We start from the raw sequence: 27328 nt of genomic DNA on the forward strand, positions 1-27328 counted from the left end.
TCAGCACTGAAGAGTTTGAGGGATGAAGATGAGTGGTTATTAAATTACAGGAAAACATTCTCTCTGGTAGTAGTGATAGGATTGTATACTGACTAGGAATCCTTTGATTTGATAAAGTTCCTACCACATAAAGGTTCTAGCTTAACATAAGCATTAAACCTTTTTCTGCCTAAGGATATTTTTCTCCAGGATTTTTCTCCTGGAGCAGAGTATAGATGACACCATGTTATTGCTGAGTCTTGTCCACTTATAGCTGCCTTTCCAACTATAGAACTTGTGGTTAGTGTGATTGCTGTTAGGTGATAAACCATGGTGTAGAGAAAGCAGACATACAGTGAATTTTCCTTGGCCAGGAACACTTGAGATGTTTCTTGATGTTTGGTTCTACTCTCACAAATAAGTAAAACTGAATTCAGTAGTAAATCATGTTCCTGTTGTTCAGGCATTTGTCTCCTGGGACTCCAGCCTGCCCTGCTGGTGTGTGCTATGAAACTATGCTGATCTAAGTTCTGCCCACTGATTTTATTGCCAAAAGTTTTCAGTGTGTTGTGGGCTGGAAATGAATACATCGCACTGGTCATCTGTGCCTTAGTTGGTTATTGCCAGGGGCTCCGACTTTTAGGACCTTGAATCAACTCCAGTGGCCTTAGGTTCAAAGTACTGGCATGATTTCCAAAGACGCTCATTGATAAATTGGTTAGATTTTCTACTGTTCGTCAAGAATTTCCAGATAGGTGCTAGCCAGTAATAAGCATCAATGTAATGTATCTTTTCTGTAGGTCCTTCTTCAGGTCCTTTAAAACTGAGCAGTGCAGGTCTTTGAGCTGTAAATGGTGAAGTAAATGTATTTCAAAGTGAGCAAAGAGGGTTGGAAAGAACTTTGTAAGAATTTAGCACTCAGTTCTGAAAATTATTTACTTGGTTTTATGGTAAAAGATGAAGTAGATCATTTCTCTTCATTTGCTGCTAGTAGACAGGAGGCACTGAGTAGGAAATGGAAGGTGCTAAGCTTCAGCTGATACTGGACTATATCTTTTCTTATAACCTTCTTTCATGTAGTTAAAAGTTGTGTTTCTTTACGTGGTGGTCTGCAAATCAAAAAAACAGAAGCAGCCAGGCCACTGGAGAGAATGTGAAAGATCATTCTGTGGAATATCTACTTTGTGTCCAGCCATTTCCTTAGAAAAGCAATCCAGCTGTTTGCACTGATATTCCCAGGTGGTTCCCCTAGCCTCTTTGCTCTACCAAGTTGCCACAATGTGATACTCCTCTTAAATATCAAAGAAAAGGGGCATGCAAATGAAATGTGAAATGGTGTGACAGGCTCCTGTTCTTCTATGCAAAAACAATGTTGAAACATTTGAGGGGAAAGATGGCAGATGCAGGGTTATTTTCCATTCGTTAGTTTTCTCTTACGCAATCCTTGATTCTGTCCCTTTCTTAGTTCTTCAGGTGAGTGAAGAGAAACACAACTTCTGTTTGTTTATGTATGTTTCTAAGTGCTTTTGAAGTTGGTTGAAGTCTCATAGTTTTTCTGTAGTATCATGTCCTTAAGTGATTCTTGCTCTGTTTATTTCAGAGGAAAGGCTAACACCTCTCTTTCAAGAGGAAGATTATCAGCAGCAGTTATTAATGGGACTGGTATGTGCTTTTGTCGCCCTCTACACTAGAGGACGCACAGCCTCAACAAATGTAAAGACTGAGCCTAGAAGTTCCAGTGCCGAGGGTATACCAGGACAAGCTGGTATTCAAGTATCAAAGTTCTTGGCTTCCTTAATAGGTCAAGATACCATAAGGTCTAGGGGAAAAACAGCAGCAAAAGGTTAATTTGTCAAAGTGGCTTTCCCCAGTACAACTTTTCTGTGGCTAGAAACTGTTTTTCCATCTTCATCGCACTTCATCTTAACCTGTTGGTTATTTTTAGGCTATTTTATGTCCCGAAAACCTGCATCGGTGATTTCCCTAACTGCTGCTTCTCTCAGAGAAGATCATGGGAGATTGACCTGCTCTTCCATTTAACACCTTTTTACTATCTCCTTTCCTTCGACCTCACTTCTAGGACTGTTCTGAGATTGCCTTCTTTTCTGCACATTTTCACCAGTGATCTCCCCTGCTTTCATCTGTCATCCTAATACTTTTGGATGTTAAATCCTGTCTCAAACGCCTGCTTGTCCCCCGCCACCCTGTCTGAATACACATCTTGGCTTGTCTCTTGGTCTCTTACTATTAGATTTCATCACCAACTTAAACTCTTCAGCTTGCATTGGAAGGCCTCGACAGTGCATCTCTTAAGAGCATATCAACACTGTCCTATCGGTCCAAATCCACCTCACGTTTTCATTCATTGCATTCCTGCCTCCTTGTTTCCAAATTCTGCCTGTCATCCTCTGAAACTTCTCTGCATTCCTTCCCTTCAGTTTACTCAGAAGCAAAAAGCAGATCTTCACTGTCTTTTCTCTGTGCTTTCCCAATATCTATATTGCCCTCCTGCCACACTGCGACTAATCTCCTTGCAAAATGCTTGAGACAGAGATATTGTTTATCTTAGTTGATCTCTGGGTTTTCATACAAGTGACAATTCATAGCATTTCTCAGTCAGGAGCCAGCATGGGCCAAATCACAAATAAGTTAAGTGAGGTCAGAGAATATTACAGGGAGGAGAAGGTAGGTAGTGCTACAGACCTTATCATAATAAATACCTGATTTTAAAGACTCTGTACACTGATTTTTTATTTTTATTTTTATTTTTATTTTTTTTAAACCTGAAGTTGTCTTAAATCACTTGGGTTATCTCGTTGCAGTTGTGCTATTGTTAGTTAACTCTGTAATAAAGTCCCCTGCATTTATTTGCATGTAATAAATGCTTACACTCTCAGGAATCACCATTCATATTAAAAACTTTTCTGCCTGCTGTTCTTCAGAAGAAAGGTAAAGAAAGCTGTAGCACATCTTGTAATACTTGCCAAGTTTAACTTGGTTTGACTTGAAGAAATTTAAGATACCTAAGCTTTTCCTCTTCAGAGCCATCAAAGTTTAACTTAGCACCTGTTTTGGTAGATTCTGGTATATTTATATAGTAGCTATATACGTGTGTGTGTGTGTAAATGTATATATACTATATAGAATATTTATATAGAGCTTTAGTATTTATATAGTAGTTGGAGACCTCACTCTGAACTGGAGTTTTGTGATGGGGAGAAAGTTGTGCTAATTCCTGTTGATCAGGCCCTGCAACTGGTGGAGCTTTGGAATCTCTTTAAAGAGAGCACAGGAGCACTGAATTGTTCACTTCTTTTTTCTAGATGGTCTCTCAGCTAAAGGATCACCTTATGAGACATCTACAGTATGTAGGAAAAAAGAAGATTGACCAAATAGTTTTGGATTACGTTGCAAATCTGGTTAGTATGATTCCATAGTCACTAACATGAATAAGCATGTAATTCTTGTGGGGCAGGGGGAGGTGTATACTGTGTGCATATAGCATGTGTTTGGTGGGAGGAAGCTTTTTTTAAGTTGCTTTTCCTCTAACTATATCTTGCTGCTTAATAATATATGTATTTATATAGCAAATAATAATGCTTAAATAATATTTAAAAGAATCATATTGGGCACCCAGAATATAGAACAATCTTTTCCCTTTACAGCTTGTACAAATACGGTCTGTTCCCAAAAGTGAAAATCTGAACTCATCCTGAAAGTACCAAAAGAGTGTTCTTTAGAACCATCTTGTTTGCTGTAGAATAAATTTGCCTCATGGTTTGAATAATGAAAGTGCCGCTGGGGGGAAATACGGATTAAGAAAAAAATTATTTCACTCCAATGCAGTGTGTAAGTAAATCTTCACGAGTGCTACATATTGACTTTGATAGGCTGAGTTTAACAAGAGAGAGAGTTTTGCCCAAACAAATTCATATGACCTGCAGTGAGAACTTACTTTCAAAATCCTTATTTTTTCAGTCTTTTGTCATCTTGAGAGAAACTTTAAGAAATAAGCTGTAAAAACCATGGCTATTGTTGTGCATAGAAACTATTGTACCTGGTTTTGTCCATTTTGATCCCAAATCTTGTCGGTGCAGAATGCAGGGTGAAGTCAATAGGAGTTCACATGGCAACTAGTGAATCCCGTTGTTTGTGCTAGCCCTGAATTCAGTAGAATTTAGTCTGTGTAGGTCTTGGATGCCAGAAACTCCCCATACCGCTGTTCTCTAGGGCAGGAAATCTCAAGAAACTTACTTGAGGCTACTGGTGCCTGCATCTTTTCAGAAGTCTTGTACAGGCCAGTTGTGCTGTTGACATTACAGTGTTCTCTAAACTACTGCAACTTCCACTGAGATTAGTGACTTGCCTGTATGTTGCATTCAGGCTTCACTCTACCGGTGAACCAACTGGTCAAGCTATAGTTGCTGGTATGTGTTTCTGTATATTTATGGGTAGAAAAGGAAAACTAGTGGCTGATTACAATAGGAACTGTGCAGCGCAATCCAAAGTTTTGTACATGAAAACAGTGCTGAAAAGAAGCAGAAGCAGAATGTGTGTTCTCCTTTATTAGTTTTCCTGTTATCTTTTTTTATTTTTATTTTTTTTAACTTCACTAAAAGCAAGAATTCTCTCAATTTATAGACTTCTCATTCTTGGAAGATACTCTAAACAAACACAACCCCTGTGGCTTGCACATGTTGCTAGATCCTTTATCTGTAGAAATCATTTTATTGTTAGGCTTGGGTTTCTGCTTATCCTAGTCAGAAATTCTCACATCTCCGACCTTCATATATCCTAAATGTTTGAAAGTTTATTTGGGGGGAATAAATTGTTTTGATTCTTTTAACAGTTTTTTGTGATAATCAGCAGTGTGTAGTAGAGCTACAGCTAATGAAATGGGGAGGGATTTGAAATGACTTTACTTGTGTGTTTGCCTTCATATAATATTGTAATATTTTTTGTTAAATTGAAAACAAAGGACTAACTGAGAATGGGGCTCCACCGTTTGTAGTCACTGTGTGGATTAATTGAAGCTTAAGTCAAGTAGCAATGGCATGGAGGCATCAACAATTTATCATAGAGTGGCTGGTTACTATTGGAGAACATACACTAAGAAGTAATGTGAGGAAGTGTTAATGAAATATCCCTGTGGGAGTTCCCTTCCATTCACAGAGGAGTTCTGCAGAGCCTGAATACACCCAGTTACCAGTTCCCGTGTCACCTAACCTGCAGGAGTTGTTTGTAGGCCCATATTCTGTCCCACCTCTCCCCTTCCCCTACAATCTCTTTATCTCAGCTTTACTCCATATCTGCCTCTCTCACGCTTTTTGTTTCAGCTGGGCAGGGAAGTGGGGAAACATTTTATACAAGTAGCATGACACTTGCTGCCCTGACAGCAAATGGAAGAGGAGGCGGAGTGAACAGACAGGCACAGGGCAGAGACAGAAGAGAATAAACTGTAGAAACTTCTCTGAAAGCCACTGCTGTGGCTGCACCTTTTTGCAGATGTCTGTAGCTAATTATCTGAAATGTTCCCAACTGGGGAGGAGTAGAAGAAAGACTCCATTTGGATTTGGGTTTCCTCAGAAGGACAAAAACTCCCTCATACCCCTATACAGTTTTGCATCTGAAAGACAACAAGGCCTTGTCTTGCTCCCTTTGCTCCTGATGCTCTTGCTTTGGCTGCTTCTGTGGCTGTTCCTACAGAAAATGTATGGGAGTGGAGCATTTCTGGTCCATAATGACTTTAGTGGAACTTGAGTCTACTCAGCACCTTGGCCTAGAAATGTAAATGTTTCAAGACAGCAAGGTACTGTTGAAAATGCCGGCCTAGGCCCTACTGCATGCACCGGCTCACTGTTGATCATGTTTTCTCTAGATAGTCTTGAGCACTCCAGGGGAGATGGCTACTGATGCTTGCCTAGAAAAAACTTACATTGTACCTCATCGTTACTAAAAGAAGAATGGTTTTGTTGCAAAGCAATTAGGTTTAGTCTTAGTTTGATTCCACCAGAGACCCGTGGTTAACTTTGAACAGGAGACTGCCCCTACTGCCTCTAGAAAACAGATGTTTCCTTTCTCTCATGTCCTTTGTCTGTGTCTTTCACACTGAAAACAGTTTGGGACATGACTTCCTTTCTCCATGTGTTTTCTGCAGTGTCCATTATGGCAGATCTCCAAAGTGAGTTGTCATTGGTAAGGACGTGATGTCAGGAGCATGCTGGTGTTTAAGATTTAGGTATATTGTCATAGCTGAGTTGACCTTGACTCTTAAGAAGTTGTTATCTTTTTATACCCTGCAAAAGCTGTAAAAAGTTAGCTGTATTCTTAAGCAAGGAATATTGATTCTGAAGTATCATCCCTGTGAAAATAATTTTTGCTGTACAAATAAGAAGAGGTGATTCTGAAATTTGTAAGAAGCTCCCCTTCACCTTAGCACTCATGTTCAGATCCAGCTTTAATTCCCCGTGCAGCAGGCCTTAGCTGCACTCTGAGTGCTGGCTGGAGATGAAAGTCATTCTGGCAGCAGGTGCAGTAGTTCTGACCCTTGCACGAAAACCGGAAATCACTCATTTCCTGGAGAATGAGTGGAGAAAACCTGCCCTACGCCTGAGAGCTTAAACTGGAGCTTTCCACTGCATCCAGAAGGTATGGACATAGAAAGTATGAGGTGGTTATTCTGCATCAAGTAGCTGCCCCAACACCCTGCTGGAGTAAGGCTGGATTAAGCTGCAGAGGGTGGAAGAAACAGGTGCTACATGGTGGAGTTTCCTGATCAAGTTCAGAGAGATCTGTACAGGAGAGCTCTCTCAGGGGTATTAGTGGGGACCAGAGTTTCTGTTCTGGCCTGTTTGTATGGATTTCTCTGCGCTTTATTTCCCTCTTGCTCAGAGCCTGTAACAAGTTAGAGGATAGAGGGGGCAGAGTCTGTAAGCAGAAAAGGGAATGGGAAATGGGATTCCTGGCTTCTGGCCATTTTGTGGGGGGAGAGGGCTTACAACTTCTTGTGACATCTCTTTGTAAAGCAGGGATCAGGGAAGCAGGGACTTGCTCCCTTTGAGTTTCCTGGGATTGATTGATTAGAGCACTTTGAGGTCCTGAGATAAAAGACATACAGGAAGTGTCTCCATTGTGTTACTGAGATATGAGAGTGGTTGCACGTGACAGCTATGAGAGGCTAACTAGAGGAAGTTATTTCAACTCTTCCGTGCATACTTTCTCTCTTTCAGCTGCAGAAGCTTAGAAAGGCCAAGTGAGAGCAGGGCTTGTGGCTTTGTATGCTGACAGTCCATTCTACATGTCAGCTTGGGAGTGCATGGAAGAAACTCTGTGGCCAACGAGTTGTTTTACTTCCCCATAGACGAGAAGGAAGCTGAATAGAGAAGGAGAGGCATTTGCCTGTCTCATCTTTCCTATTTGCCTATACAAGATCTGTGATTCCTCCTGTAGGCTTTTTCCCACCTGCTGAATATTCCACTGTCTTCAACATCTTCCGGTTTTGGCTGGGCCATGGAGACCTCTCCTTGCCAAATGCTCAGCCATTTGGAGATGTAGTTTTTATTTCAGGGCAAACAGGTCTTTGAGAATTTGATGCAAGAGTATGAGATCAATTGATGCCTGAGAAGCATCATGTGTTAGGATGCTGCATGTGTTGCACAGTGCTTGGATGAGCTGACAGCACTTATTTTAGACTTCTTGGAAGCAGGCAATTCTGGTGTATTTTAAGCAGTTTGGCACTTGAAGCACCTAGGGAAAAAATGATAAATGCTGAAGGCTTAGTAGGAGGAGTCCCCTGATAAATTTATAAGTTAAACTGGTGTGTGAGACAAATGAAGGCTAGGGGCCTGTTGTACAAGGACTCCTGGACATGTCTGCTTTCTGTTTTAGCTGAATTTGATCCATCGAATGATGAAGGAAGTTTGGAGGAGATATGAGCTTCATTCCTGCGTCTTCTGCTTGTGAGCAAGTAATTCGTTAAAGTTTTCAGCCTGTCTTTTAAAATATGGGCATAATTTGGTGTTCAGCAGTACTTACTGCTTGAACAGTCAGTGTTTATTGTACTGCAAATGTCACCTTTAACTGGGATAGGAGATGGCGTATGAGCATTTACTCTTTTTAAAGATCCTGCTGGCCCTGTCTAAGCTAACGTGTTAATAATGTATGCATTTGTATGCCTCGAGTTCAGAGTTGCTGAGTTCTCAGTGCTCTCAAGCTGGATAATGGGTGTTGAACATCTATAAAAAACCAAATCACTTACACCAGCACTCAGCATATTTCAACCTGTTGGTGTTATTGCCAGGTGTTACTGAGACTTGTAAATCTGCAGTAGTGGGGGAAAGGAGCCATCATAAAGATTTGGTGTATCCACATTTAGATGAACAGCTAGTGTTGCTAGGTGACAGACATACCATCCCATGGCGATAAACACAAAATGCATGCATTTAGTGCATGTATTATTCAACAAGCTGACCATGCTACCAGGAGAGTGTGGATATCTGAGGTTACTAATATGTTGCTACTCTGTTAAATGCAGTGATAAGCGAGGAAGTGCAGCAGAGTTTGCAGTGTTCCACATCATGAGTCGGATTCTGGAAGCTGCAAATGGCATGTGCTTGCCTTTACCTCCGGGTAAGTCCTATGGATATGGATGTTTCACTGTCTTTAATCTGTGTGTGAGGAGGGCAATGCTCTGAATTCCTCCAAGAAAAGCATGAGTTGTAGCGTGTGTGTCAGGTTAACTTTGGCATTATTGAAATCTATTGATTAGAGTTGATTATTGAAAAATAAACACATGCAACAAAATGAAACAAAACGAAATAGGTACTACAGCGACAGCTAATTAGAGGTTCAGTTCTTTGCTTTCAGACTCCAGTGGAGTACTTGGGCACAGCCTTAGCTCAGAACTAGGATTTAGGCTTCTTTCGCATATTTATTTTTCTTGGACAACTGGACTTCAGTGTCAAGGGCTACAAGAGAAAATCCTATCCTGGAGAAAAAAATGGTTTTTATCATGCTGCTGCCCTGCTAATGTTTTCTTAATTTTGTCCTGAAAGGATTGTCCCCACCCAAGATGGAGGAGTTGATCAAGATAGTAGACTTTCATTTCCTAGAGCTTCTCATGATCAGTTATACTCTTTTTCAAAGCACCTTTTTTTTTCCTGTAAAGGGAAAGACTTAACATTGAATGTTTAGATTTTCTGTGGCTTAATTTGCCAAAGCAGACAAGGATTTACAGCCAAGCTCTGTAGACTTGGACTGAATTTTAATCCAATTTAGAATGCTCTTAGAGAAAGATTTGGCTTGCTGTCGTATTGGTGGCTGTGGAACCAAGGCCTACCTGTAAATACAGGTTGGCAGAAACCGATTAGAGGGTGTTCTGAGTTTGATCAGAAAACATAAAATAGACTCTAGTCCCTTTCTGCCTTTTGATTTTGTTTGAATCTTTTTCTGGTTTGTATTTTCTGATCTGTCTTCAAGCTCAAAACTGTTTTTGGTCAGAGGTTGTACTTCGAACTTATACTATGTGTGGACAAATGTTGCCGTGCGATGGTTTCATGTGATAAGAGTCCATCATCTGGCTGAGTTAAGTGGGAAACTGAAGTCTTAATGCTTGCTGCCTGTGCAAATGTGTGGATGGCAGCTATGTAGAGAGTGTGATAAGACGTTTAGTTTTTGATTGAGAAGGAGGAGAAATAAAACACAAATTAACAGCACGATTTGGATATAAGCTGGAGGCTTGAAGATGTTTGACTGCAGCCTGCTTTTCAGTCCCCCTTGGTTTCCTCTTTCTGACAGCGGTATAGTTGAGAGAACGTAAGTAATGTTGAAACAAGACTACGTAACTTTTGATAAACTTTTTTCCCACCAACTAGAAACAGTTAGAAATTAAGGAAAGTAAGTAGTAAAGAAAAGCTTTAGTTAGTGTAATGCCTGTCACTAATTATAGACTTTTTAGAAAAAATATATATTGGTGTACTGAACAAGTTTATCTCCTTCTCATAGGTTTTCACACTCTACACTTGGGGCTTGGTGTTCGATGTCTCCCTCTGCACACCCTCCTGCACTACATTGATACTGGAGTCTTGCATTTGACAGAAGTGTGTGTCAGGAAACTGCTGAAAGGTGCAGTGAGTTTATTGTGTTTCATCTGTTTAACTGCCAGCTAATTGAGAGTGATGTCCTTTCAAGCATTTGAACTCAGACACAAGATTTACTGCCCAGGAGATTCAGTTGCTCTCCCAGAGTGCTATTTCAGTGAAAAGTGTAGCTGAAAGTGCTGCCCAGCTGCAAGGAGAAAATTAGGGTGCAGACTATATGAGTGACCCTTACTGCAGCAGGCAGTGAAATACCTTTGGGGTGTGTGTCGGGGGCCAGATTTCAGCTGGACATTTTTTCCATTTGCTAATTCTTAGAAAAATGAATGCTGATGATCATTGTAGAACTTGGGGGGGGGGATTTTGGTCATTACAAAAATGCATGTCTGTATGTAAGGAAATCAGTCTGGTACGTGAGGAAATCAGTCTGCTATCCAGTCCTCAGGTTTTGTTTTAATTATGTTTGGGCAAGATAATCTTAGTGTTGGGATTTGCAAATGGCTGGAAATTCTGTGTTGGAAAGAAGAATTTGAAGTAAGCAAACAAAAGCCTACCTGACCCAGTATACCAGTATTTTTGATAAATACTGAGGTATATCAAAGTACAAATGTCTTCTAAATATACTTTAACGTTAGTGAAGGAGGAAATTAAAATCAGTTCTGTATGGACCCATCCAGTCATCCAGAGCAGATCCTGGTCCGTTTGTGGGTTTCTTCTCAGCAGGAAAGGCTTCGGAGCAAACTAGCGTGCATAGAGTGGGGATGATCCTAGGACTTTGGAACGAAACAGGGAGTGGACAGACTTGGCAGTTTCTCCAAACAGTTATGATCACACCCATGTTTATTGCCTTTTTTTTAAATTGGAAGGGAAGAAGAGAGAATTGTAGTTTAAGTTTATCCAAATCTGTTCCTAGATTACAGCAATATTGCGATGTGACTTAACTCTGGCAGTTATGCATTTTGTCGCAGCTGCGACATTTCCTTGTAACATGCTAAACCTCCACTATTCAAGAAGTGGGATGCAATGCACTGTATTAATCTGTGCCCATTTTTTCGTGATACATGAGATATTACAAATATGGAGAATCCTACTTAGTGAGAATGTTTGAATTACTCTACAAGTTATTACCTAAAATGAAGTTACATACAAAAATATAGAAGTATATTTATATAAACTATATAAATATAAATAGCACTCCTGTTATTAGGCCTTATTTAAAACTAAAGTTTTATTTCATTACAGAGATAATATTTATTTGAAATGTCTTCAGTGAAACTTGGAAGTTTTAGTTATGTGGTTACCATGAAAAAGTGTTTTTTGATTTGGTTTTTCCTCTGTTGTAGATCTGGACAACACTGAGAAGAATGAAAAGCTTAAGTTCAGTATTATCACAAGGCTTCCTGAGGTAACTTTGGATGTCACTTCTTGGATCTTGGAATGGATGTGAAATTCTTCCCTGTGCATAGGATCAAGCCAGTGAAAGACTTTGCTGGGATTCAAGCAATGTAACCTGAACTTCTCTCCAATTTCTCCATCTGCTGCTCATAACCTGTAGGGTACCCTGGTATCTTAAAGTATAGGTCTGTCTCTCGTGCTTTTAAGTGACTCCAGTTCTCTGCAGGAATCAAATAGGCAAAACTGACACTACTCTGCTGAGTACTCACCTGCATAAAGCAATGAAGATTTTACGAGGTTTAAAGAAGGTTTATAGGTTTTTTTGTTTATAGTGTCTCCAGATGCCTTTCCCACTGTGACCTCTTCATATACATTTGGTTTTATTCACTTTATCAGATAGGTTCAAAAGCTGATACAGTAACAAGTATAAAATTTGGTTTTCCATTTCTGTGATGGAGATGGCATTACAGGGCCTTCCTGTCTGTGAAATTTCCCAACCTTACCTGTTGGTAAGGTGACTCGTTTAGGCGCATTCTGGAGCCAACTATTGATGCTTCATTAAAAGTTACAACAGAATGGGAGACCGACTCCTCTTTCCCCTTTCGTTCTTAGTGCACGCCACAGTACTGCAGAGGCAGCACAACGTCTTGGTGAGCAGAGGAAAACCAGGGATCCCCCTCTGGCAGTGCCTTACAGTAGAACAGGCCTTCTCAACACAAGTTGCTTATTGTTTGTTCGTTATGGACTGTTACATATAGTTCAAATGGCCAGAAGTGCTGCTTCAATTTTCTTTTAACAAGGGCTTCTTTATTTGGCAGCAGTTTTGTGAAGGGGTAGGAAAAGAGAAGTCCACAAAATGTTCTTTGTTCTGTCTCTTGTTTTGTGCCTGGGTTGGTGCGCTGAGGTCAGTGTGGGGCCTGTGTGAGCTGTCAGCCCCAGGCCTGGTGGGTGGGGAACACCATGGCCACTGCACTCTGATGTGAAGGGACGGAGTTGAGTGCTTTAGGGGACACACACTGCTAGTTATGCACAGTAGACTCAGTGCCTCATTGTATCTATTTAGAGCTTTGGGGAAAAAACGCAGAGAATAGTTTGTTTTCCTAAAAAGGCACTTTGGGGTGACTTGGACTATTTTAAGTTCAGGTTACATTCACTAGATGACTTCAGTTGAATCAAAACCAAGCATTTCATCAACGCTGAAAAACTGTTCAGCATTTCCTAAATGAACTCTTTCAGTAGTCTGTATTTCCTTACAACTGAAAGGGAGGAAACAAAGACTAGATCAGGAAAATAGCAGGAGGTAATTTCACAGTGTGTTCATATTTGATTGCTTAGTGGTTAGGATAGGAAGCTTTGGGACATCTGAGTTTGAATATATGCTTTTTTGCTTGAGAGAATGTGAATCAATGTTACCAATTCCCAGGACAATGCCCTAAATGATGGGCTGTGGATTGTGTTCCCAGCATCTCTCCTTGGTGGTATCCTGCTTTTGTAAGCTTCCTTATACTCATTGAGCCAGAGAGAAGTGCAATTCTGAACAGTGTTAGGGATTTGTTAGGAGAAGAATGAGTCTAAAGCAGAGTCACGTAAAGGATAAGCAATCATTCTGAGCCTCAGTTAATATTCAAGTACACACACAGAGTGGGACAGAGCAAATGGAACAGACTGATTGTTAGAAACTTACTGAGTTACTCAGGAACTGAGTAGCAAGGATTTGATTATTTCCCATATTCTGGGAGAGTATTCTAATCTCTTGGTTACTGGCTATGAGAGGATAGCCTCATGGCTAAAAATTACGACTCCTTAGCTTTTATCATCAGTGTCTGAAAAGAAAACAGTCTGTATTATGGCCCACATTTTTTTTTTTCTTTGCCAAAAAAATGCACCTTTTTGTGGCAAGAGGGGGGGAAATTGGTCAGTCTGATATTTTTGTTGTTCTTGTTGATTTTGGGTGTGTTTCTTTTTTATTTTACTTTTTTCCTTATTTATCAGTCTTCCACTGTCCTCTGCTATTGTTCTCAGGATTTTTTTTTTTTAATACTTACCAGGCTCTTGGTCAAAAAGTCTACCAGTTTTGGAATCACCCAGTAAATGCTAATTTCATTGCACGGAAGTATGTGAAACTCTTACTTCAGAAGCTGGGGAATGGACAGGTGAGAGTATACAGGCTATTTTGTTAATCTTTTGCTTTGACAGTGTTGAGACTCGTAACTTTGCTGTAGACCATAACACACTGAATGTTATACTTAGTTGGTACTGTGCAGCTTTGAACTAACTTGAAATGTTCTCCTTTACAGTGTAGCAGACCTGTGCCTGAGAGACACTCCGTCCCTGTAGAGTTTTTGCCACTTAATTACCTGACTAATACGCTAGCAGGGATAGAGAATCAAGGTAAAGTTAACTCTGTACTCTGGAACACTAGTAATTGTTTCATTTTGATTTTTCACATTCAGCTTTATCTTGATTGTATTGATAACACTGAGTTCCAAAACTCCACTGATGTCTGAACATGCAAGTTTTGGTCTCTTTCTGTTGGTGGGAATTGTTTGAGAACGTCTTCACTAGATGTCCTTTCTTCAAAACCCTCTATGTTGAATCCAGTTGGTAAACTGGCATTTTTCAGAACACACGTGGTGACAGGACGCTTGTGTCATTTTACTGTTTGCTCAGTTTCTGGCCCAGTTCATTGTAAGCTCTTTTCCTGCTTAGTTGTGACAAGAGAGATGGAGAGCACCTAGTTGCCTCTAAAATAAGTCTGTCGGCCCACCTCTGTGAAAGAGACACCTATATTCGGGAAAGTATCCCAGACCTAAACGAATGTGAGCATTTGTGCACTAGATCTGGGACAGATTTTAGAGTCAGGCTGCCTTCTCCGTATTTCCTATTAGCTGCTCAGTGTTAGTCTTTGCGGGTCCTTATCAGAGATACCTAACTCCCCATGCATCGTATAGTGAACCTAAGCATCCCAGAATTCTGGACTCCACTGCAAAAGCAAGGTATGTAAAGAGAAGCATTACACTGCCTAGCATTACTGGTTATGTCTATAATAATGAAACAAAATTGGGTCAAGGTAAGGGCTTGAAAGCTAGAATAGGACTGTCCATGTATGGATGTCATCCCAGTTGAGGAGGAAAAGAGTTTCAACTATGTAGATGCATATGAGAATATACCCCAGTCCATTTTATTTAATAGCACAGACATAGCCACTATTCTTAAGTCTTGTTTTGGATCTCCAGTATAGAATCAGTATGGAAGACCTAGTGGTCTCCAGAGATGGTCTGGCTTTCCTCCTTGTAGGATATTGTTTGCCTATTAGTGGGATATAGGCAAACTGCATTGCTTGTTTTCTCTTGTGTAATTATAATCTGCCACAGAATGGAAAGCAAATTCAGTCTAAGTGTCATAGGTATCCCGCAGATAAGCTTGCTTTCTAATGTATCCCACAGATAAGCTTGCTTTCTAATGTACCAGTGCTGTGGAAGTTCAGTAGCTGTCTGTACTCTAGAGCTGTTTCAGTTAAGGGAAGTGTCTGTTAAATTCAGAGTTCTGTAAATTTGACACACTATTCTTAGATGATAGTCTAATTTGTCTTACAGTTGCATTCATAAAGGATCTTGGAGCTTGTTTGAAAAGTTTCAGCAAAGCTTTCCTCCTAGCCTCAGCATCCCCACAGAAAGACTTTGCAGTTTATGAAAAGCTAGAGATAAACTTCAAAAGCTTTCTGCCTTTGCTGAGCATCCAAATGACCGCAAAGAAAGCGGTGGGTATTTTGTATAAATGAAAACAGTTCCATCTAATACCTTAACTTTTGGTATTCTAGATGAAGATGTTTAGTAGACTGCAAGACTTAATGTAGAATAGTGCTTATGTTTTTGTAATTGCTAACTTTTTCATATTGTTTCTCCAGGTTTGCATCCATGCGAAAAGGAAGATCATGTTAATACAAGATTTGTAGAGGAAACAGCACTGAGACACACCATGATGCTCTTGGGCCTCAAGTATTCCTAAAAGACAGCTTTCTTCAACAGCATGTCAACTTTGCTACTCCTACAAAAGTACTCTCTCAGAACTGTGAAACCAACTTTATATATTTTTTTAAGTTAAATGTAGTGTTGTTTTCCAGATAATCTGCAGATTTGAGATTCCACCATTACTGAGAGAAAAAGCTACTTAAAATAGTGTTTGGTGCAGTGTACTAAGGAGTGACTGGATTGAAATTACTGACTTGTAGATAAATCCTAGAGAAATGCATCTGATGCACATCCAAGTTTCTGATGAAATATATCTGTGGTTCCATTTTATCTTGTGGAGTGGTCAAATGGAGCTACAGCAGGTATTAAAACAGGCTGTGAAAATGGTTAACTATTTTAACAAGCAGGAGAATCCTGAAAAAGGTAGTCCAGTTGTATTGTGAAGGAACTGGCAACTGTTTACTTGTTTGGGTTAATAAAAGGTTTTCTTGGTGCAATTACGTGAAATAGGTAAGAATAACAAATGAGGAATCAGTCTTTGTGTATGATGCATCAGCAATGATGTATTCATTCGTTGTGGTGATCATGTGTTATCTTACAGTACTTCTAGCTTTGGGGTTGTATTCTAATGTATTCAGTTTTATAATTAGCACAAAATACCATCTCCTTTAAGTGCATGTGACAGGGTCTTTTTGTTTGTTTTTGTTTTGTTTTTTAAGATATGTATAAAATTGTAAGCAATACAGGACAAGAAGAAAGTTCTTTGGAAGTTTATCTTAACAGTGACTTGGACAGGGTTTTATTTAATTCTTTCTTTAAAACTTTTAGTGTTACAGTTCAAATCTCACCTTCAAAAAACAATTGATGCAAATTTTTTTCCCTTCATTTTCCACTTGTATTTATACAGAACTGACCCAGTTTTTTTTCCTCTTTCAAGTTGTGACCTATGACATTTATTTAAAATAGTAGTAGTGGTTCAGTACACAGAGGAAATCTTAAATTAGAGCATGTAGGACTTCTGCCATTTTTTTGGACAAAAAAAATGTATCAAAGTTTTAGAGTGTTCAATTAGTGAAAAAGATTCTAGAGGCTTTCAGCAGTAACCTCTGATATCCTCTCTGAGTAGTTCCCAGACTGATGCTGCCTGTTGCTTACCAGTGAAGTAGAAAGATCCAGTTCTGGGGAACTTCCTCTGTGTCCAGTACATGCCTTTTTTTTTCCTCTCAACAAGTGCATGATCATTCCCTTGTCATTGGCATCAGTGGAGCAAGAGTTTTAGCTTTCATACTAACTACCCAGAGGGAAGGAATATTTTCACACTGTAATCAAAATTTGTCTGGCAAGCTTGGACTTCAGTCCCAGGCTGCAGAAAGCCATGTTGGTTTATTTGTACAAGTGGTCGGGACTTTGTTCAGCTATATTGAATTATTACAAGAGAAGAGTTATTACAAGAGAAGATTTTCTAGCTTTTTCTTTTTGATGGAAAGTATTGTAAAATATAGTCAGATACAGTAAACTTCACTTGGAAAAAATAAGCCTAGTATGATAATCACTCATTTTTCTTAACATTTTCAATACTGCACTGCATGTGGGAGACCATGCTTCCGCTAGCCAGGAGAAAGGGAACTTGTATCAGTGACCATTTAGCTATGGTTTTGGCATTAGCAACTACTTTGTTTGCAATATGGAATTTCGGAAAACACTGATGGACATTTCTTCAGTGCAGTTTGAAAGCTATTGACTCTTGAGATTCAGCAACCAGTAATAGCCTCTTCTGGTTTGAGATATCTTTTCAGATTTCAATTGGCTTTACAATTGGTTTTCTGATATGTCTCATGTTTGAACCAGGTTCACTGGGTTTGAAAGGAGCCAAAGCACCATAGGGCCGTGGCAGCGGGAGACTGCTTTCATCATTTGGGATATAAGCAGTTGGGCGTTGTTCAGCTGTTGTGTGGACAGAACCAGGCAATGCAGCTTGTTCCTCTTCTGCAGCACGCTGTAAAAGAAATGCATTTTGATCACATAGTGATTATATGCTTTTTAAAACTTCAGTACTTTTCTGAGCCAAAGTACAGAATGCTTAAGAAAGGAAATACCGTTAGCCTAATCCTTAAGAAATCAGGAAACCTAGATGGGTACTAATTGTTCATTCAAAGGTAAGCGCTATTTCTTGGCCATGTGGATGTGAATTTGTCCTTTTAGACAGTATACAGTTTGAGCCTGTAGTGTTTTTGTTATTTGTGAAGAAAACAGCTTAGATGAACTTCTAAAAGTTGTAGTAAGTGTGCACAGAACATCCCAAGAACAATGTGAGTTACTACAAATGATTCTGATGCTTCAGAATCTGGACCAGATTTACACTGGCAGCAGCTACTGCAGAGTAGTGTCACTGCATTGTGCTTATATCGGCAGCACGGAAAGGAAACTGAGTCATAACGTGAGGAGAAGTGTTAATGCCAAAGAGGTTTATTCTAAACCAGTTTTACTACAGAAGTGGCTTCAAGTGCTGTAAATGTCTGCACTGTGTATTCCTCTTCTAACCTTGTTCTTCCAAATTTCCTTGGAGACATCAACAAATACTCAAGGATAGCAGAGTTAATTTCCCACCTCCAAGAGTTTCCTAATACACATACCTCATTTTTATACTGCTTTTCCTTATCTGGGAGCTCTCCACCCAGGGATCACTGGTGGTTTGCATTAAAGAGGCACTTTTTACAATACGGTAGAATTTGAAGCACTGTTTGTTATGCTGCTGTGTCTACCCTCACTGTCTTGCCCAGCAGTCTTGCTCTTTCTGATATGACACTTACTGTGTCTGATACTCAGGGATGCTGCACTATTTATATTTCTTTTCCCTTTCCCCTGCCCCTTGCAGCTTTACCCTGAAATTGAATCAAAATCAGGATTCCTCCCTGATGGCTCTCACTCATCACCCCAAAACGCTGTCACATAAGTTTACTTTATAAATTGAAGAGAAGTTCTCCTTTTAGCATGAAGTATTCTCTCCTTAAGATTTGAGGACCAGTTCTAAGTATGTCAGACTGCAGTTATAACTCCACAAACACATGATGTGCTCTGTTTTTTGTAATCGCCTCTGTCTATACTGTCATCTCCACTAAGGCCTGGTAGCTCCATGTTTGTGAGTGAACATGCAGTGAGAGAACAGCTCTTGCAGTAAGATGAGAGAGAGCAGGGCAAAAGAAGAAGCTGAAGATCTAACTGCACGCAACAGGGCAAAACCTACTTTAGCTCTAGCTTCAGCTGCTTCTTTCTGCATCTTCTCATTGCGCAGTACCTTCAGCCATTCCCTTTCGGTTTCTTGAGGAAGGGGAAGGCCTTGATCTATCCTTGATGAAACAGTCATCAAAAAGTGTTCTCTGTCTCTCACTTCCTGCTGGAGTTTAATGGCAAGTGCTTGCTTCATGGACAACTCTGCAACAAGAGCCATCATCTTTTGGGTTTTATCCTTTATCTTCTTCTGCAGTTCATTTGTCTGAAATGAGTAACCAGCTACCTTTTAATCAGGTCTTCTCTTTAGACACTTACTGGACATAGCAGGTAGATAAGTATTAGGTACATGAAAACAAAACAGATTTGCTGCAAAGATACGTTTGGACTGAAGTGTTTCCAAATGCCAAACCTAAGAAAGAAAGAAAATCAGCCCCGGCTTTGTTTTACACTAATTGCATCTTTTTTTTTTTTTTTTTTCTGGTCTATCTCTCTTTCACTCAGTTCTCTTGCACTTGGAGCTTTTCCATTAAGGAAATGGGGAATGAGAGGGTTTTAGAGATCACCTTTGCTCTTTTCAAAATAATACTGCTGTCAGAAGGAAATAACTATAATAATACAAAAGTAACTATTGAAAATTATATGTCTTTCCTCTGTAGTTCTCCCTACTTAAGTAACAAACTTTGAGCCACATACCGATTTTATCTTCTATCATGCTGTAGGGATCTAGAACTTACTTGACCTTCCCGTATTTTTTTCAGCCATTAATGTGTTTGTTGTGGAAAGATGTTCAAGTAAACATGCAAAAGGAGGATTCTCCCAATTAGTAGTTACTCAACCTGAGAAATAACTAATCACGTATTTGGTGAAAGATACGATTTATGATACAGCCAGCTTTCAAAAAGTAAGAAAGTATATTGACCTACTGCCCTTGCTATGTCTGCACTACTGGTTTTACTAAACATGTATAATTTCTTAAGACTAACGTATGATTTGCAGATTTGCTGATCAATAATCCCAGTCCCTAGTTTTGCATTTTGCAAGCAAGTCATCTTACCTCTTGCCCAGAATTGAAATTATTTCAATTCCTATAGGCCAGCAAAGCAGAGCATGCAATTCCCTTCTTACCCTTTTAGCTAATAGCAGTGTGTCCTGCTTCCCATCTTCTGCTGTGGTTTGGATTCGGTCTGTTAGCCGGGAAACTTGTTCATAGATAAAATCCATCTCCAGCAGTCTCTCCTCCTTCTGTAGCAGCTCCACCTCTAGCTGCAGGGAGAAGGAATATACGTGGTGGAGGTCAGTGACAGAGGAAGGCGTTTTAGGGATTGCTTCTGAAATAATGTCAATGAACAGCCATGGGTAATCACATCACAGTCCATTTTCATGCCAAATACCGGACCAAAGTTAGCTCAGGATATTACTACCAATATTACAGTTCTTCCATATCAGACTGGGCCCTTTTGGGGGCAGGGGGTGGTTACACAAATGTTATTTATTACTGCCTTGCTATGATTTTCTTGAAAGCAATGATTGTTTTCTAGGGATTTCTTTTTAAAGCTTCTGGATCCTTGAGTTATGTTATTAGTAGAAGGTTTCAGCTCTTGTTTAAAATGAAAATACCTCTCTTTTTTTTTTTTCCTCCCCTTCTGGTGCAAAAGAAAACTTGAAAAAGAAAACTCCAAAAACTAAAAAAGAAAGCCTTATGCAAATAGAAGAACTCTAAAAACTCAAGGAGACTGAAACAGAACATTCAGGCTTACTTCATGGTTGCAAGGACCCTTTTTTTTTAATTTTGGGGGTTGGTAACAGCAAGCTGTTTCCAGCCTACCTGGGCTTCTACGCAGAGCTCCCTCCACTGTTAAGGAAAGTGTGGAAGTAAAGCAAAAACTTGAAGTAATTCACGAAAATATTAGGTAGTGTTCCTGTTAAACCATTACAAGCTGGATTGCAAAAGGAGCACTTAGATAAGTGTTACACCTAGTTTGCAGGTATCATGATACCTACACCATAAAGAGTAGTGGAATTCGCAGCCTCATGTGCAATGCGAAATACAGTGGAGGCACTTATGTGTAAATGGGAGGGACACTTACATCTAAGAAAATACCATGGTTGCCTTTTCCATTCCTTCACCTTCCCCCGTTGCAGGCAATAAAGGAGGCACCTTGTAATTGGCTTTTACATTGGACTTAATGCTTCACTTCATTTTGAAGCCTATCCTGGGAATCGCAGGCAGTGCTGCACAAGCAGGCGTGTAGCTCTTTTGCTGGCCTAGGGCCCATTTCCATAAAAATCTGTTCTGTACCTCCCAGTTTGAAGTGGAAACGAAGTAATAAAACCAAATCCTGGGAAGGGTGTTTGCTTCATCCTGTATCACCTACACAGGTTCCTCAGGAGGATGGTGGGACAGCTGACTGTCCACACTACATACATTGTAATGGAAGAGCTGATAAACACTACCTGCTGAAGAATTACAACCTCGTTCTTCTGCACGTTGTTATTTTGAATTTGTTACCCTCTGCCACCTTTTCTGTATCTTCCTGTAACAAAGCAGGAGGGTCTGTATTGAAGTGCCAATGACATGCATTAATCAGCTAACGGGCAGCCAGCCATGCTGCACAGAGCCTACGTTTTGCTCTCTTCTGCAGCCTCTGTCGGAGGAAGTCAGTGTCCCATGCCCAGTTTTCCTGGAAGGCAGACACTGGGCTGGAGTTCCCATTAGCCGATCATAATTATTTTAATTCAGCTTACAGAAAGTTTACTTAAAAAAAAATACCATTTGCTTTTTCTTAAAGAAGTCAGCGGCAGCGTGGGAGATGCTGGTGTCAGAAATGATGTTACCTGTTCAATCTTTTCTAGCAGTTCAGGTGGAGATGGGTCCTCTCCTCCCAAGACTCGCTTTCTAGTCTTATTCTCAGGGTCAGCAAAGATTTCCTCGAGATGTTTAATCCGGTCCTTGCACTGCGAATACTAGCAAACAAAAATCCACAATAGTTATCTTCAGATGACAAGCAAAAAGCCCAATTATTACTGTGTGACAAGAGATGGAAGGTCTCAGTGTGTCTGATTTATTCCAGGAGAATCGTACTAAAGCAAATGAGATGTTCAGGGTCCACAGCTTACAGCCACGCTGCACTGAGTACACTTGGTCTAGGAAGCAAGATCCCTGCCTTGCTTTATAGCATGGCAGGTCCTCGCCTCGCTCACCCCTGGCGCTTGAGCTCTCAGGGTTCCTCTGAGGCCGACGCACAGGGTTCCCATGTGATTTGGGGCGGGGGGAATGCAGAGATTAAAAACAATCTTTTTCTTTTCTTTTTTTTTTTTTTTTTAGGAGGTGACACTGGGACAGTTGCAGCATGGAGGAAAACCCTTCTCTCTGCCAGAAATTATGAGTGCCACCTTCTTCAGGCTACTTTTTTTACCCTCGGGACTACACCAAATTTGGGGGGCAAGGGCAGGCGGCTGGGGGGGAAATTCTCCAATATTCTGTGCTTTACAATCTTCTATTTGACCCAAGGGTTAGATGCATTTAGGGATGTGGCAAGGACTCAAGTGCCTGAGAGTTTAGTTGCAAGTGAAATGAGCAGGCTCTGCCTTACTGCTGGTTAGCACAAATGTTCTCCTGTAGCGTTGACATCTAAGTTTTGTGTGTTAAGTTCCCAGGCAGATGTCCAGGAGTGTGGGCAGGTGTCCATGGAGTTGTGACAATCCTGAACAACGTGGTACCAGTGCGATCCACAAATACAGGTGTTCTCTGACCTTCCTGACATGAAAAGTTCACATTTCATAATGTTTTTTTCCAGAATACGCTAAATGGAAATCCACATTTCTCATAAGCATTCATTGAAGGTGTGACTGGGACCTTCAACCAAGTTTTGATGTCTGAACTTGCAGGACTGACAGTATTTTTTTGTGCTTTGATAGGTATCTGGCCATCTGTCAGAGCATTGTCAGTGGAGTCTTGACCTATTAGTACTAACATAAACATGACTCAACTTGATATAAATGCTATCAATTTCAGGTGATGGTATTAAGGAACAAGTGGTCACTGGCACCTAAAACTCTAAAGGGTCAGTAAGAATCCACAGTAAATATTTAGATGTTGCTACAGGGATAGGGTTACTCAAAGTTAACAATTTGGATTTGAAATGTAAGAGGGAAAACTGACAGATCGTCTCGTGTGATAATGGAACGTTACCAGAATGCTTGTTTTGAATATTTTTTCCTGGTAAAACAGCATCATCCAGATCTTTCTTTTGCACTTTGTCTAAGAACGAGGCAAAGTAAAAAAAAAAAAAAAAAAAAACTTAAATGACTGTAATGAATAATTTCCTCATGAAATCTTGATTTGGTTTAAATATATGTCATTCAGTATGTAACTGGTTTCATGGGTATTAAAATATTTATTTTAATTATAAACAACCAAACCACAAAACCAATAGTACGCAGAGAATTACAAGGAGAAGAATGTAAGAACAAGACTATCACAAACAACAGAACACAGCTACGTTTCCAGTGATGCTTTATATCTGGGGCCAAACTCCTCAAACAAACTCAGCTGAAAAGGCCCTGCTGGGGGCAATGGTACCTTAAAGAGATTAGGGACAGCTCATTAAGTAAAATTTTTTAGGATTTAATTGTTACTTAGAGAATAAGGACTATTGCAGAAAATATATTTTCCAAACGAGTGGAAAAAAGTCTATAAGAAGTTTCATGCTAAACTTAAATGCTGGACTTGGTTTTAAATGCAATATGAGTTATGAATGGTTAGTTACAGGCTCAGGTAATTCACCCCAAAAGCATGGGAAAAAAGCACATTTAGAAATAACCATGCTAATGTGTGTCTGCTGAAATGGTGTGACTATAAGCATCTTTATTTTCTCCTAGTTTTCAGTGTTTTCCTTGGACAAAACTTTCTCCAAGTTCTTAGAGTTTCTAAGTCTTAAAAGCAAAAAAGCCCCTGCCTTATCGAAGTGTATTTTATACAGAAGATAGGAAAAGCATTTACAAGAGATGTTTTTCTAGGTTTGATTGTAGCCAGGCAGGAGGAATTGTTCACAAATGACTAGACGAGAAGGAATGCATTCGTAGATACTTAGAAAGACTTGTCAGAAAAAGTGGAGTTCTGGAGCTCATTTTGGAAACCTCACAGGAGGTGCGTGAGGTACCCAGAGCACTAGAAAAGGGCAAATATTTTACCTATATTTAAAAATAGGGAAAAAAGGAGTCATGGAATTACAGATAACTTATCTTCATTTTATGAAGAATAAATCTGGAACAAATAATCAATTTTTTTTTGGTAAGTAGCTAGAAAATAAAAAGGGCATGAATCATGGTCCACATGGATTTGTTGAACCATACCAAAATCATCTGATTTCCTACCATGATAATTTAATGGGTGTGTGCATAGGAAATGGTACATGTCGTAGATCTTGGCTTTTACATATCTTTGACATTGTTTCATATGACGCTCTCATAAACAAGCTAGGGAAACATGGTCTTGATGAATATATACAGTAAGTACTAAATCAGTAAAATGAAGTTAAGCTGGAGAGAATGCAGATACTTCGGAGAAGATTCAAATTCAAAATTAATCTGAGAAAAGGTCTGAACAAAAGAGGTGAAATTAAATAACAAATGCAAAGTGTAGGCAGGAAAAATTATCCGTACAAATACAGAATCAAGGCCAACTGATTAGATACCATTTCCTAAAAAAAGAATCTGGTTGCTACAGGTAATCACGAGCTGAACGTGAGTCAATATATCATGCTGTTGCAAGAGGTGCTACCATCATACCTGGACACATATATATAACCTGAAATATAACCTCAGAAATGCCTGAATGAATCATTTCACTCTCAGCACTGATAGGGGTTGTGTCAAGTTTTAGGCACTGCACTTTAAAAAAAATACAGAATGGTGAGAAAGAAAAGGAAAGCAAAAAGACACACTCTCTCTAAGGACAAATATAGAGGGCAGGCCATGTAGCCTAGCAGAAGGATGGGGGAGAAATATCTTCTAGTAACGTGAACCGTTCCTGCAAAGAGGAAGAGAACGATCTGTTTGTCATGATCCTGGTAGAATAAAAATCAAAATTTAGGCAAAAGGTAAGGAAAACCTTTCCACTGTCAAAGCAGCACTGGAATAGCTTCTCTGGGAAACTGTGGTGTCTCAATCAATGACAATTTTAAAGAACAGTTTAGCCATCTCAGGAATGATAGATAATCCTGTCACAGACTAACAGAACTGTTGAGGTTGGAAGGGACCTTGAAAGATCATCTAGTCCAACCCCTGCCCCACTCAAAGCACTTGACACAGTACTCCCCATGTGGCCTCAGCAGCGCTGAGCAGAGGGGAAGGATCACCCCTCTCCATCTGCTGGGAACACTCTGCCTAATGCAGCCTGGGATACTGTTGGCCTGCTTTGCCATGAGGGCCCATTGCTGCCTTATATTCAACTTGTCCACCAGGACCCCTACATCTCTCTCTGCAGTCAGTTGTGCCCTAGTGTGTACTAGTGTCTGGAGTTACTGCTCCGCAGGTGCAGGGCTTAGCATTTCCCTGTGCTGAACTTCATAAGGTTCCTCCCTGCCCATTTCTCCAGCCTGTCAAGGTCCCTCTTAATAGCAGCACAACCAGCTGCTGTATCAGCCACTCCTCCCAGCTCTGTGTCATGTGCAAACTTGCTGATGGTGCACTCTGTCCCATCATGGAAGTCATTGATGAGGATATTAAACAGTGTTGGCCCCAGTGTCAACCCCTGTGAGGGATACTACTAGTGACTGGCCTCTGACCAGACCTAGTGCAGCTGATCACAACCCTCTGAGTGTGGCAATATAGCTAGTTTTCAGTCCATCTCACCGTACACCTATCTAGCCTATACTTCATCAGCTTGTTTACAGGGATGTGTCAAAGCCTTACTAAAGTAAAGGTAAACATCCACTGCTCTCCCCTCATCAACCAAGCCAGTCATTTCATCATAGAAGGCTATCAGGTTGGTCAGGAATGATTTCTCCTTTATAAAGCCATGCTGACTGCTTCCAATAACCTTCCTGTCCTTCATTTGTCTGGAAATGGTATCCAGGATTTGTTGCTCCATTGTCTTCTCAGAGATCGAGGTAAAGCTCACCAGCTTGTAGGTTCACAGATCATCATTCTTGGCCTTCTTTAAGATAGGGGTCACATTTGCTTTCTTCCGGATCTCAGGAACCTCTCCCAGTCATCATGACCTTCCAAAGATAGTCGAGAGTAGCCTCACGATGACATCAGCCAGCTTGCTCAGCACTCATGGGTGCATCCCATAAGGTCCAATTGACTGTATATGTCCAGTTTGTTTAAGTGTTCCCTAACCTGATCCTCCTTCACTAAGCGTAAGTCTTCCTTGCCCCAGACTTTCCCTCTGGTCTGAGGGACTTGGGATTCCTGAGGGCCAGTCATAGCAGTAAAGACTGAAGTGAAGAAGGTATTCAGTACTTTGTCTTTTTCAGTAGCCTTTGTCACCAGGTCCTTTGCCTCATCTAACAGAGGGCCCACATTTCCCTAACCTTCCTTTGGCTGTTGCTATGTCTGTAGAAGCCTTTCTTGTTGCCCCTCATGTCCTTTGCCAGATGGGCTTCAGCTTTCCTAACCCCAATCTTGCATGCTTGCAGAGTGTCTTTATATGCCTCATGGGTCGCCTGTCCCTGCTGCCACCTCCTGTATGCTTCTTCTTCATGTTTGAGTTTAGTCAGATGTTCCTTGTTCATCCATGCAGGCCTCCTACCACTCTTTCTTGACCTCCTGCTCATCGGGATGGACCATTCTTGAGTTGAAGGAGGTGATCCTTGAATATCAGCCAGCTCTTTTGGACCCCTCTTTCCTCCAGGGCCATATCCCATGGGATTCTCCCAAGCAGGTCCCTGAACAGGTCAAAGTCTGCTCTCCTGAAGCCCAGGGTTGTGAACCTGCTTTTTGCCCTGGGAGATTCCACTTTCCAACCTCACAGGCACAAACTCTGCCCCTCTGCTCGAGCTGGAAGTTCAGATTCTTGAGCAGGAGTAGGAGCACTATTTTGGTGTAGCAGCAGGATTGCTAAGATGAACTCTTTAGCTTCCTACTAGCCCCGTTTTTCTATGACTCTGTGATGTGTAATCTGCAGATTTTCATGAGGTTGTTTCATTCGGTTAAAACTTAGATAAATTTTGAGGCCAAATGCCTCTACAAAACTGTCAGTCCCTGTATGTTGGCTTAGCTCTGAGGCGTGAAACTGCTTTCTGAAGTGTCTTGACAGCTCAGCAGGTCTATGTGTTGGACTAATTAATGATTAATGCTAAATATTTCTCACTGATGCATGAAGGCAGATTAATTTTCATGGCTCATTTCGGTCAGCAGGAACAGTCCCTTGATGTGCAATCACAATTAAAAGTTACATAGTTTTATACCCTGGGAAAGCCAGCTTAGAATCTCACTGGATATTTTCAGTGTCAGGTAAAGGAAGTATTTCTAAGTGTTCCTATCTTTGATGCTTTACATTGTCACAAAAATACCTTGTTCACATTATTAACATTTGGTTAGAACAGATCAAGTATTACTTAAGATAGTATTCTATTAAATAATATCTATTCATCAAAGTTCCACTCTTTTGTGGAAATACATAGGTTTTGATGAAATGCATAAGAGTGGAAT

General features: G+C 40.3%; 2 protein-coding genes across 2 annotated transcripts in view; one reads left to right on the forward strand and one right to left on the reverse strand.

Moving 5' to 3' along the window:
- Nucleotides 1-16121, forward strand: part of GSAP (gamma-secretase activating protein) — a 48319-nt gene extending 32198 nt beyond the window's left edge. The window contains exons 23-31 of the mRNA XM_064505240.1: nucleotides 1580-1641; nucleotides 3303-3398; nucleotides 7867-7937; nucleotides 8513-8607; nucleotides 9982-10101; nucleotides 11417-11478; nucleotides 13517-13621; nucleotides 13766-13859; nucleotides 15376-16121. Of these exons, the coding sequence (XP_064361310.1) occupies nucleotides 1580-1641; nucleotides 3303-3398; nucleotides 7867-7937; nucleotides 8513-8607; nucleotides 9982-10101; nucleotides 11417-11478; nucleotides 13517-13621; nucleotides 13766-13859; nucleotides 15376-15476 (806 nt within the window). The 3' untranslated portion in view covers nucleotides 15477-16121. The remainder of the gene's footprint in view (nucleotides 1-1579; nucleotides 1642-3302; nucleotides 3399-7866; nucleotides 7938-8512; nucleotides 8608-9981; nucleotides 10102-11416; nucleotides 11479-13516; nucleotides 13622-13765; nucleotides 13860-15375) is intronic.
- A 1110-nt stretch (nucleotides 16122-17231) lies between these two features.
- Nucleotides 17232-27328, reverse strand: part of CCDC146 (coiled-coil domain containing 146) — a 96023-nt gene continuing 85926 nt past the window's right edge. Inside the window, exons 16-19 of the mRNA XM_064505247.1 lie at nucleotides 21506-21634; nucleotides 19796-19933; nucleotides 18684-18932; nucleotides 17232-17435 (exon numbers count right to left, since the gene is read on the reverse strand). Of these exons, the coding sequence (XP_064361317.1) occupies nucleotides 17232-17435; nucleotides 18684-18932; nucleotides 19796-19933; nucleotides 21506-21634 (720 nt within the window). The remainder of the gene's footprint in view (nucleotides 17436-18683; nucleotides 18933-19795; nucleotides 19934-21505; nucleotides 21635-27328) is intronic.

Source organism: Dromaius novaehollandiae, chromosome 1 (genome assembly GCF_036370855.1).
Source record: "Dromaius novaehollandiae isolate bDroNov1 chromosome 1, bDroNov1.hap1, whole genome shotgun sequence".
NCBI classification, from domain to species: Eukaryota; Metazoa; Chordata; class Aves; order Casuariiformes; family Dromaiidae; genus Dromaius; species Dromaius novaehollandiae.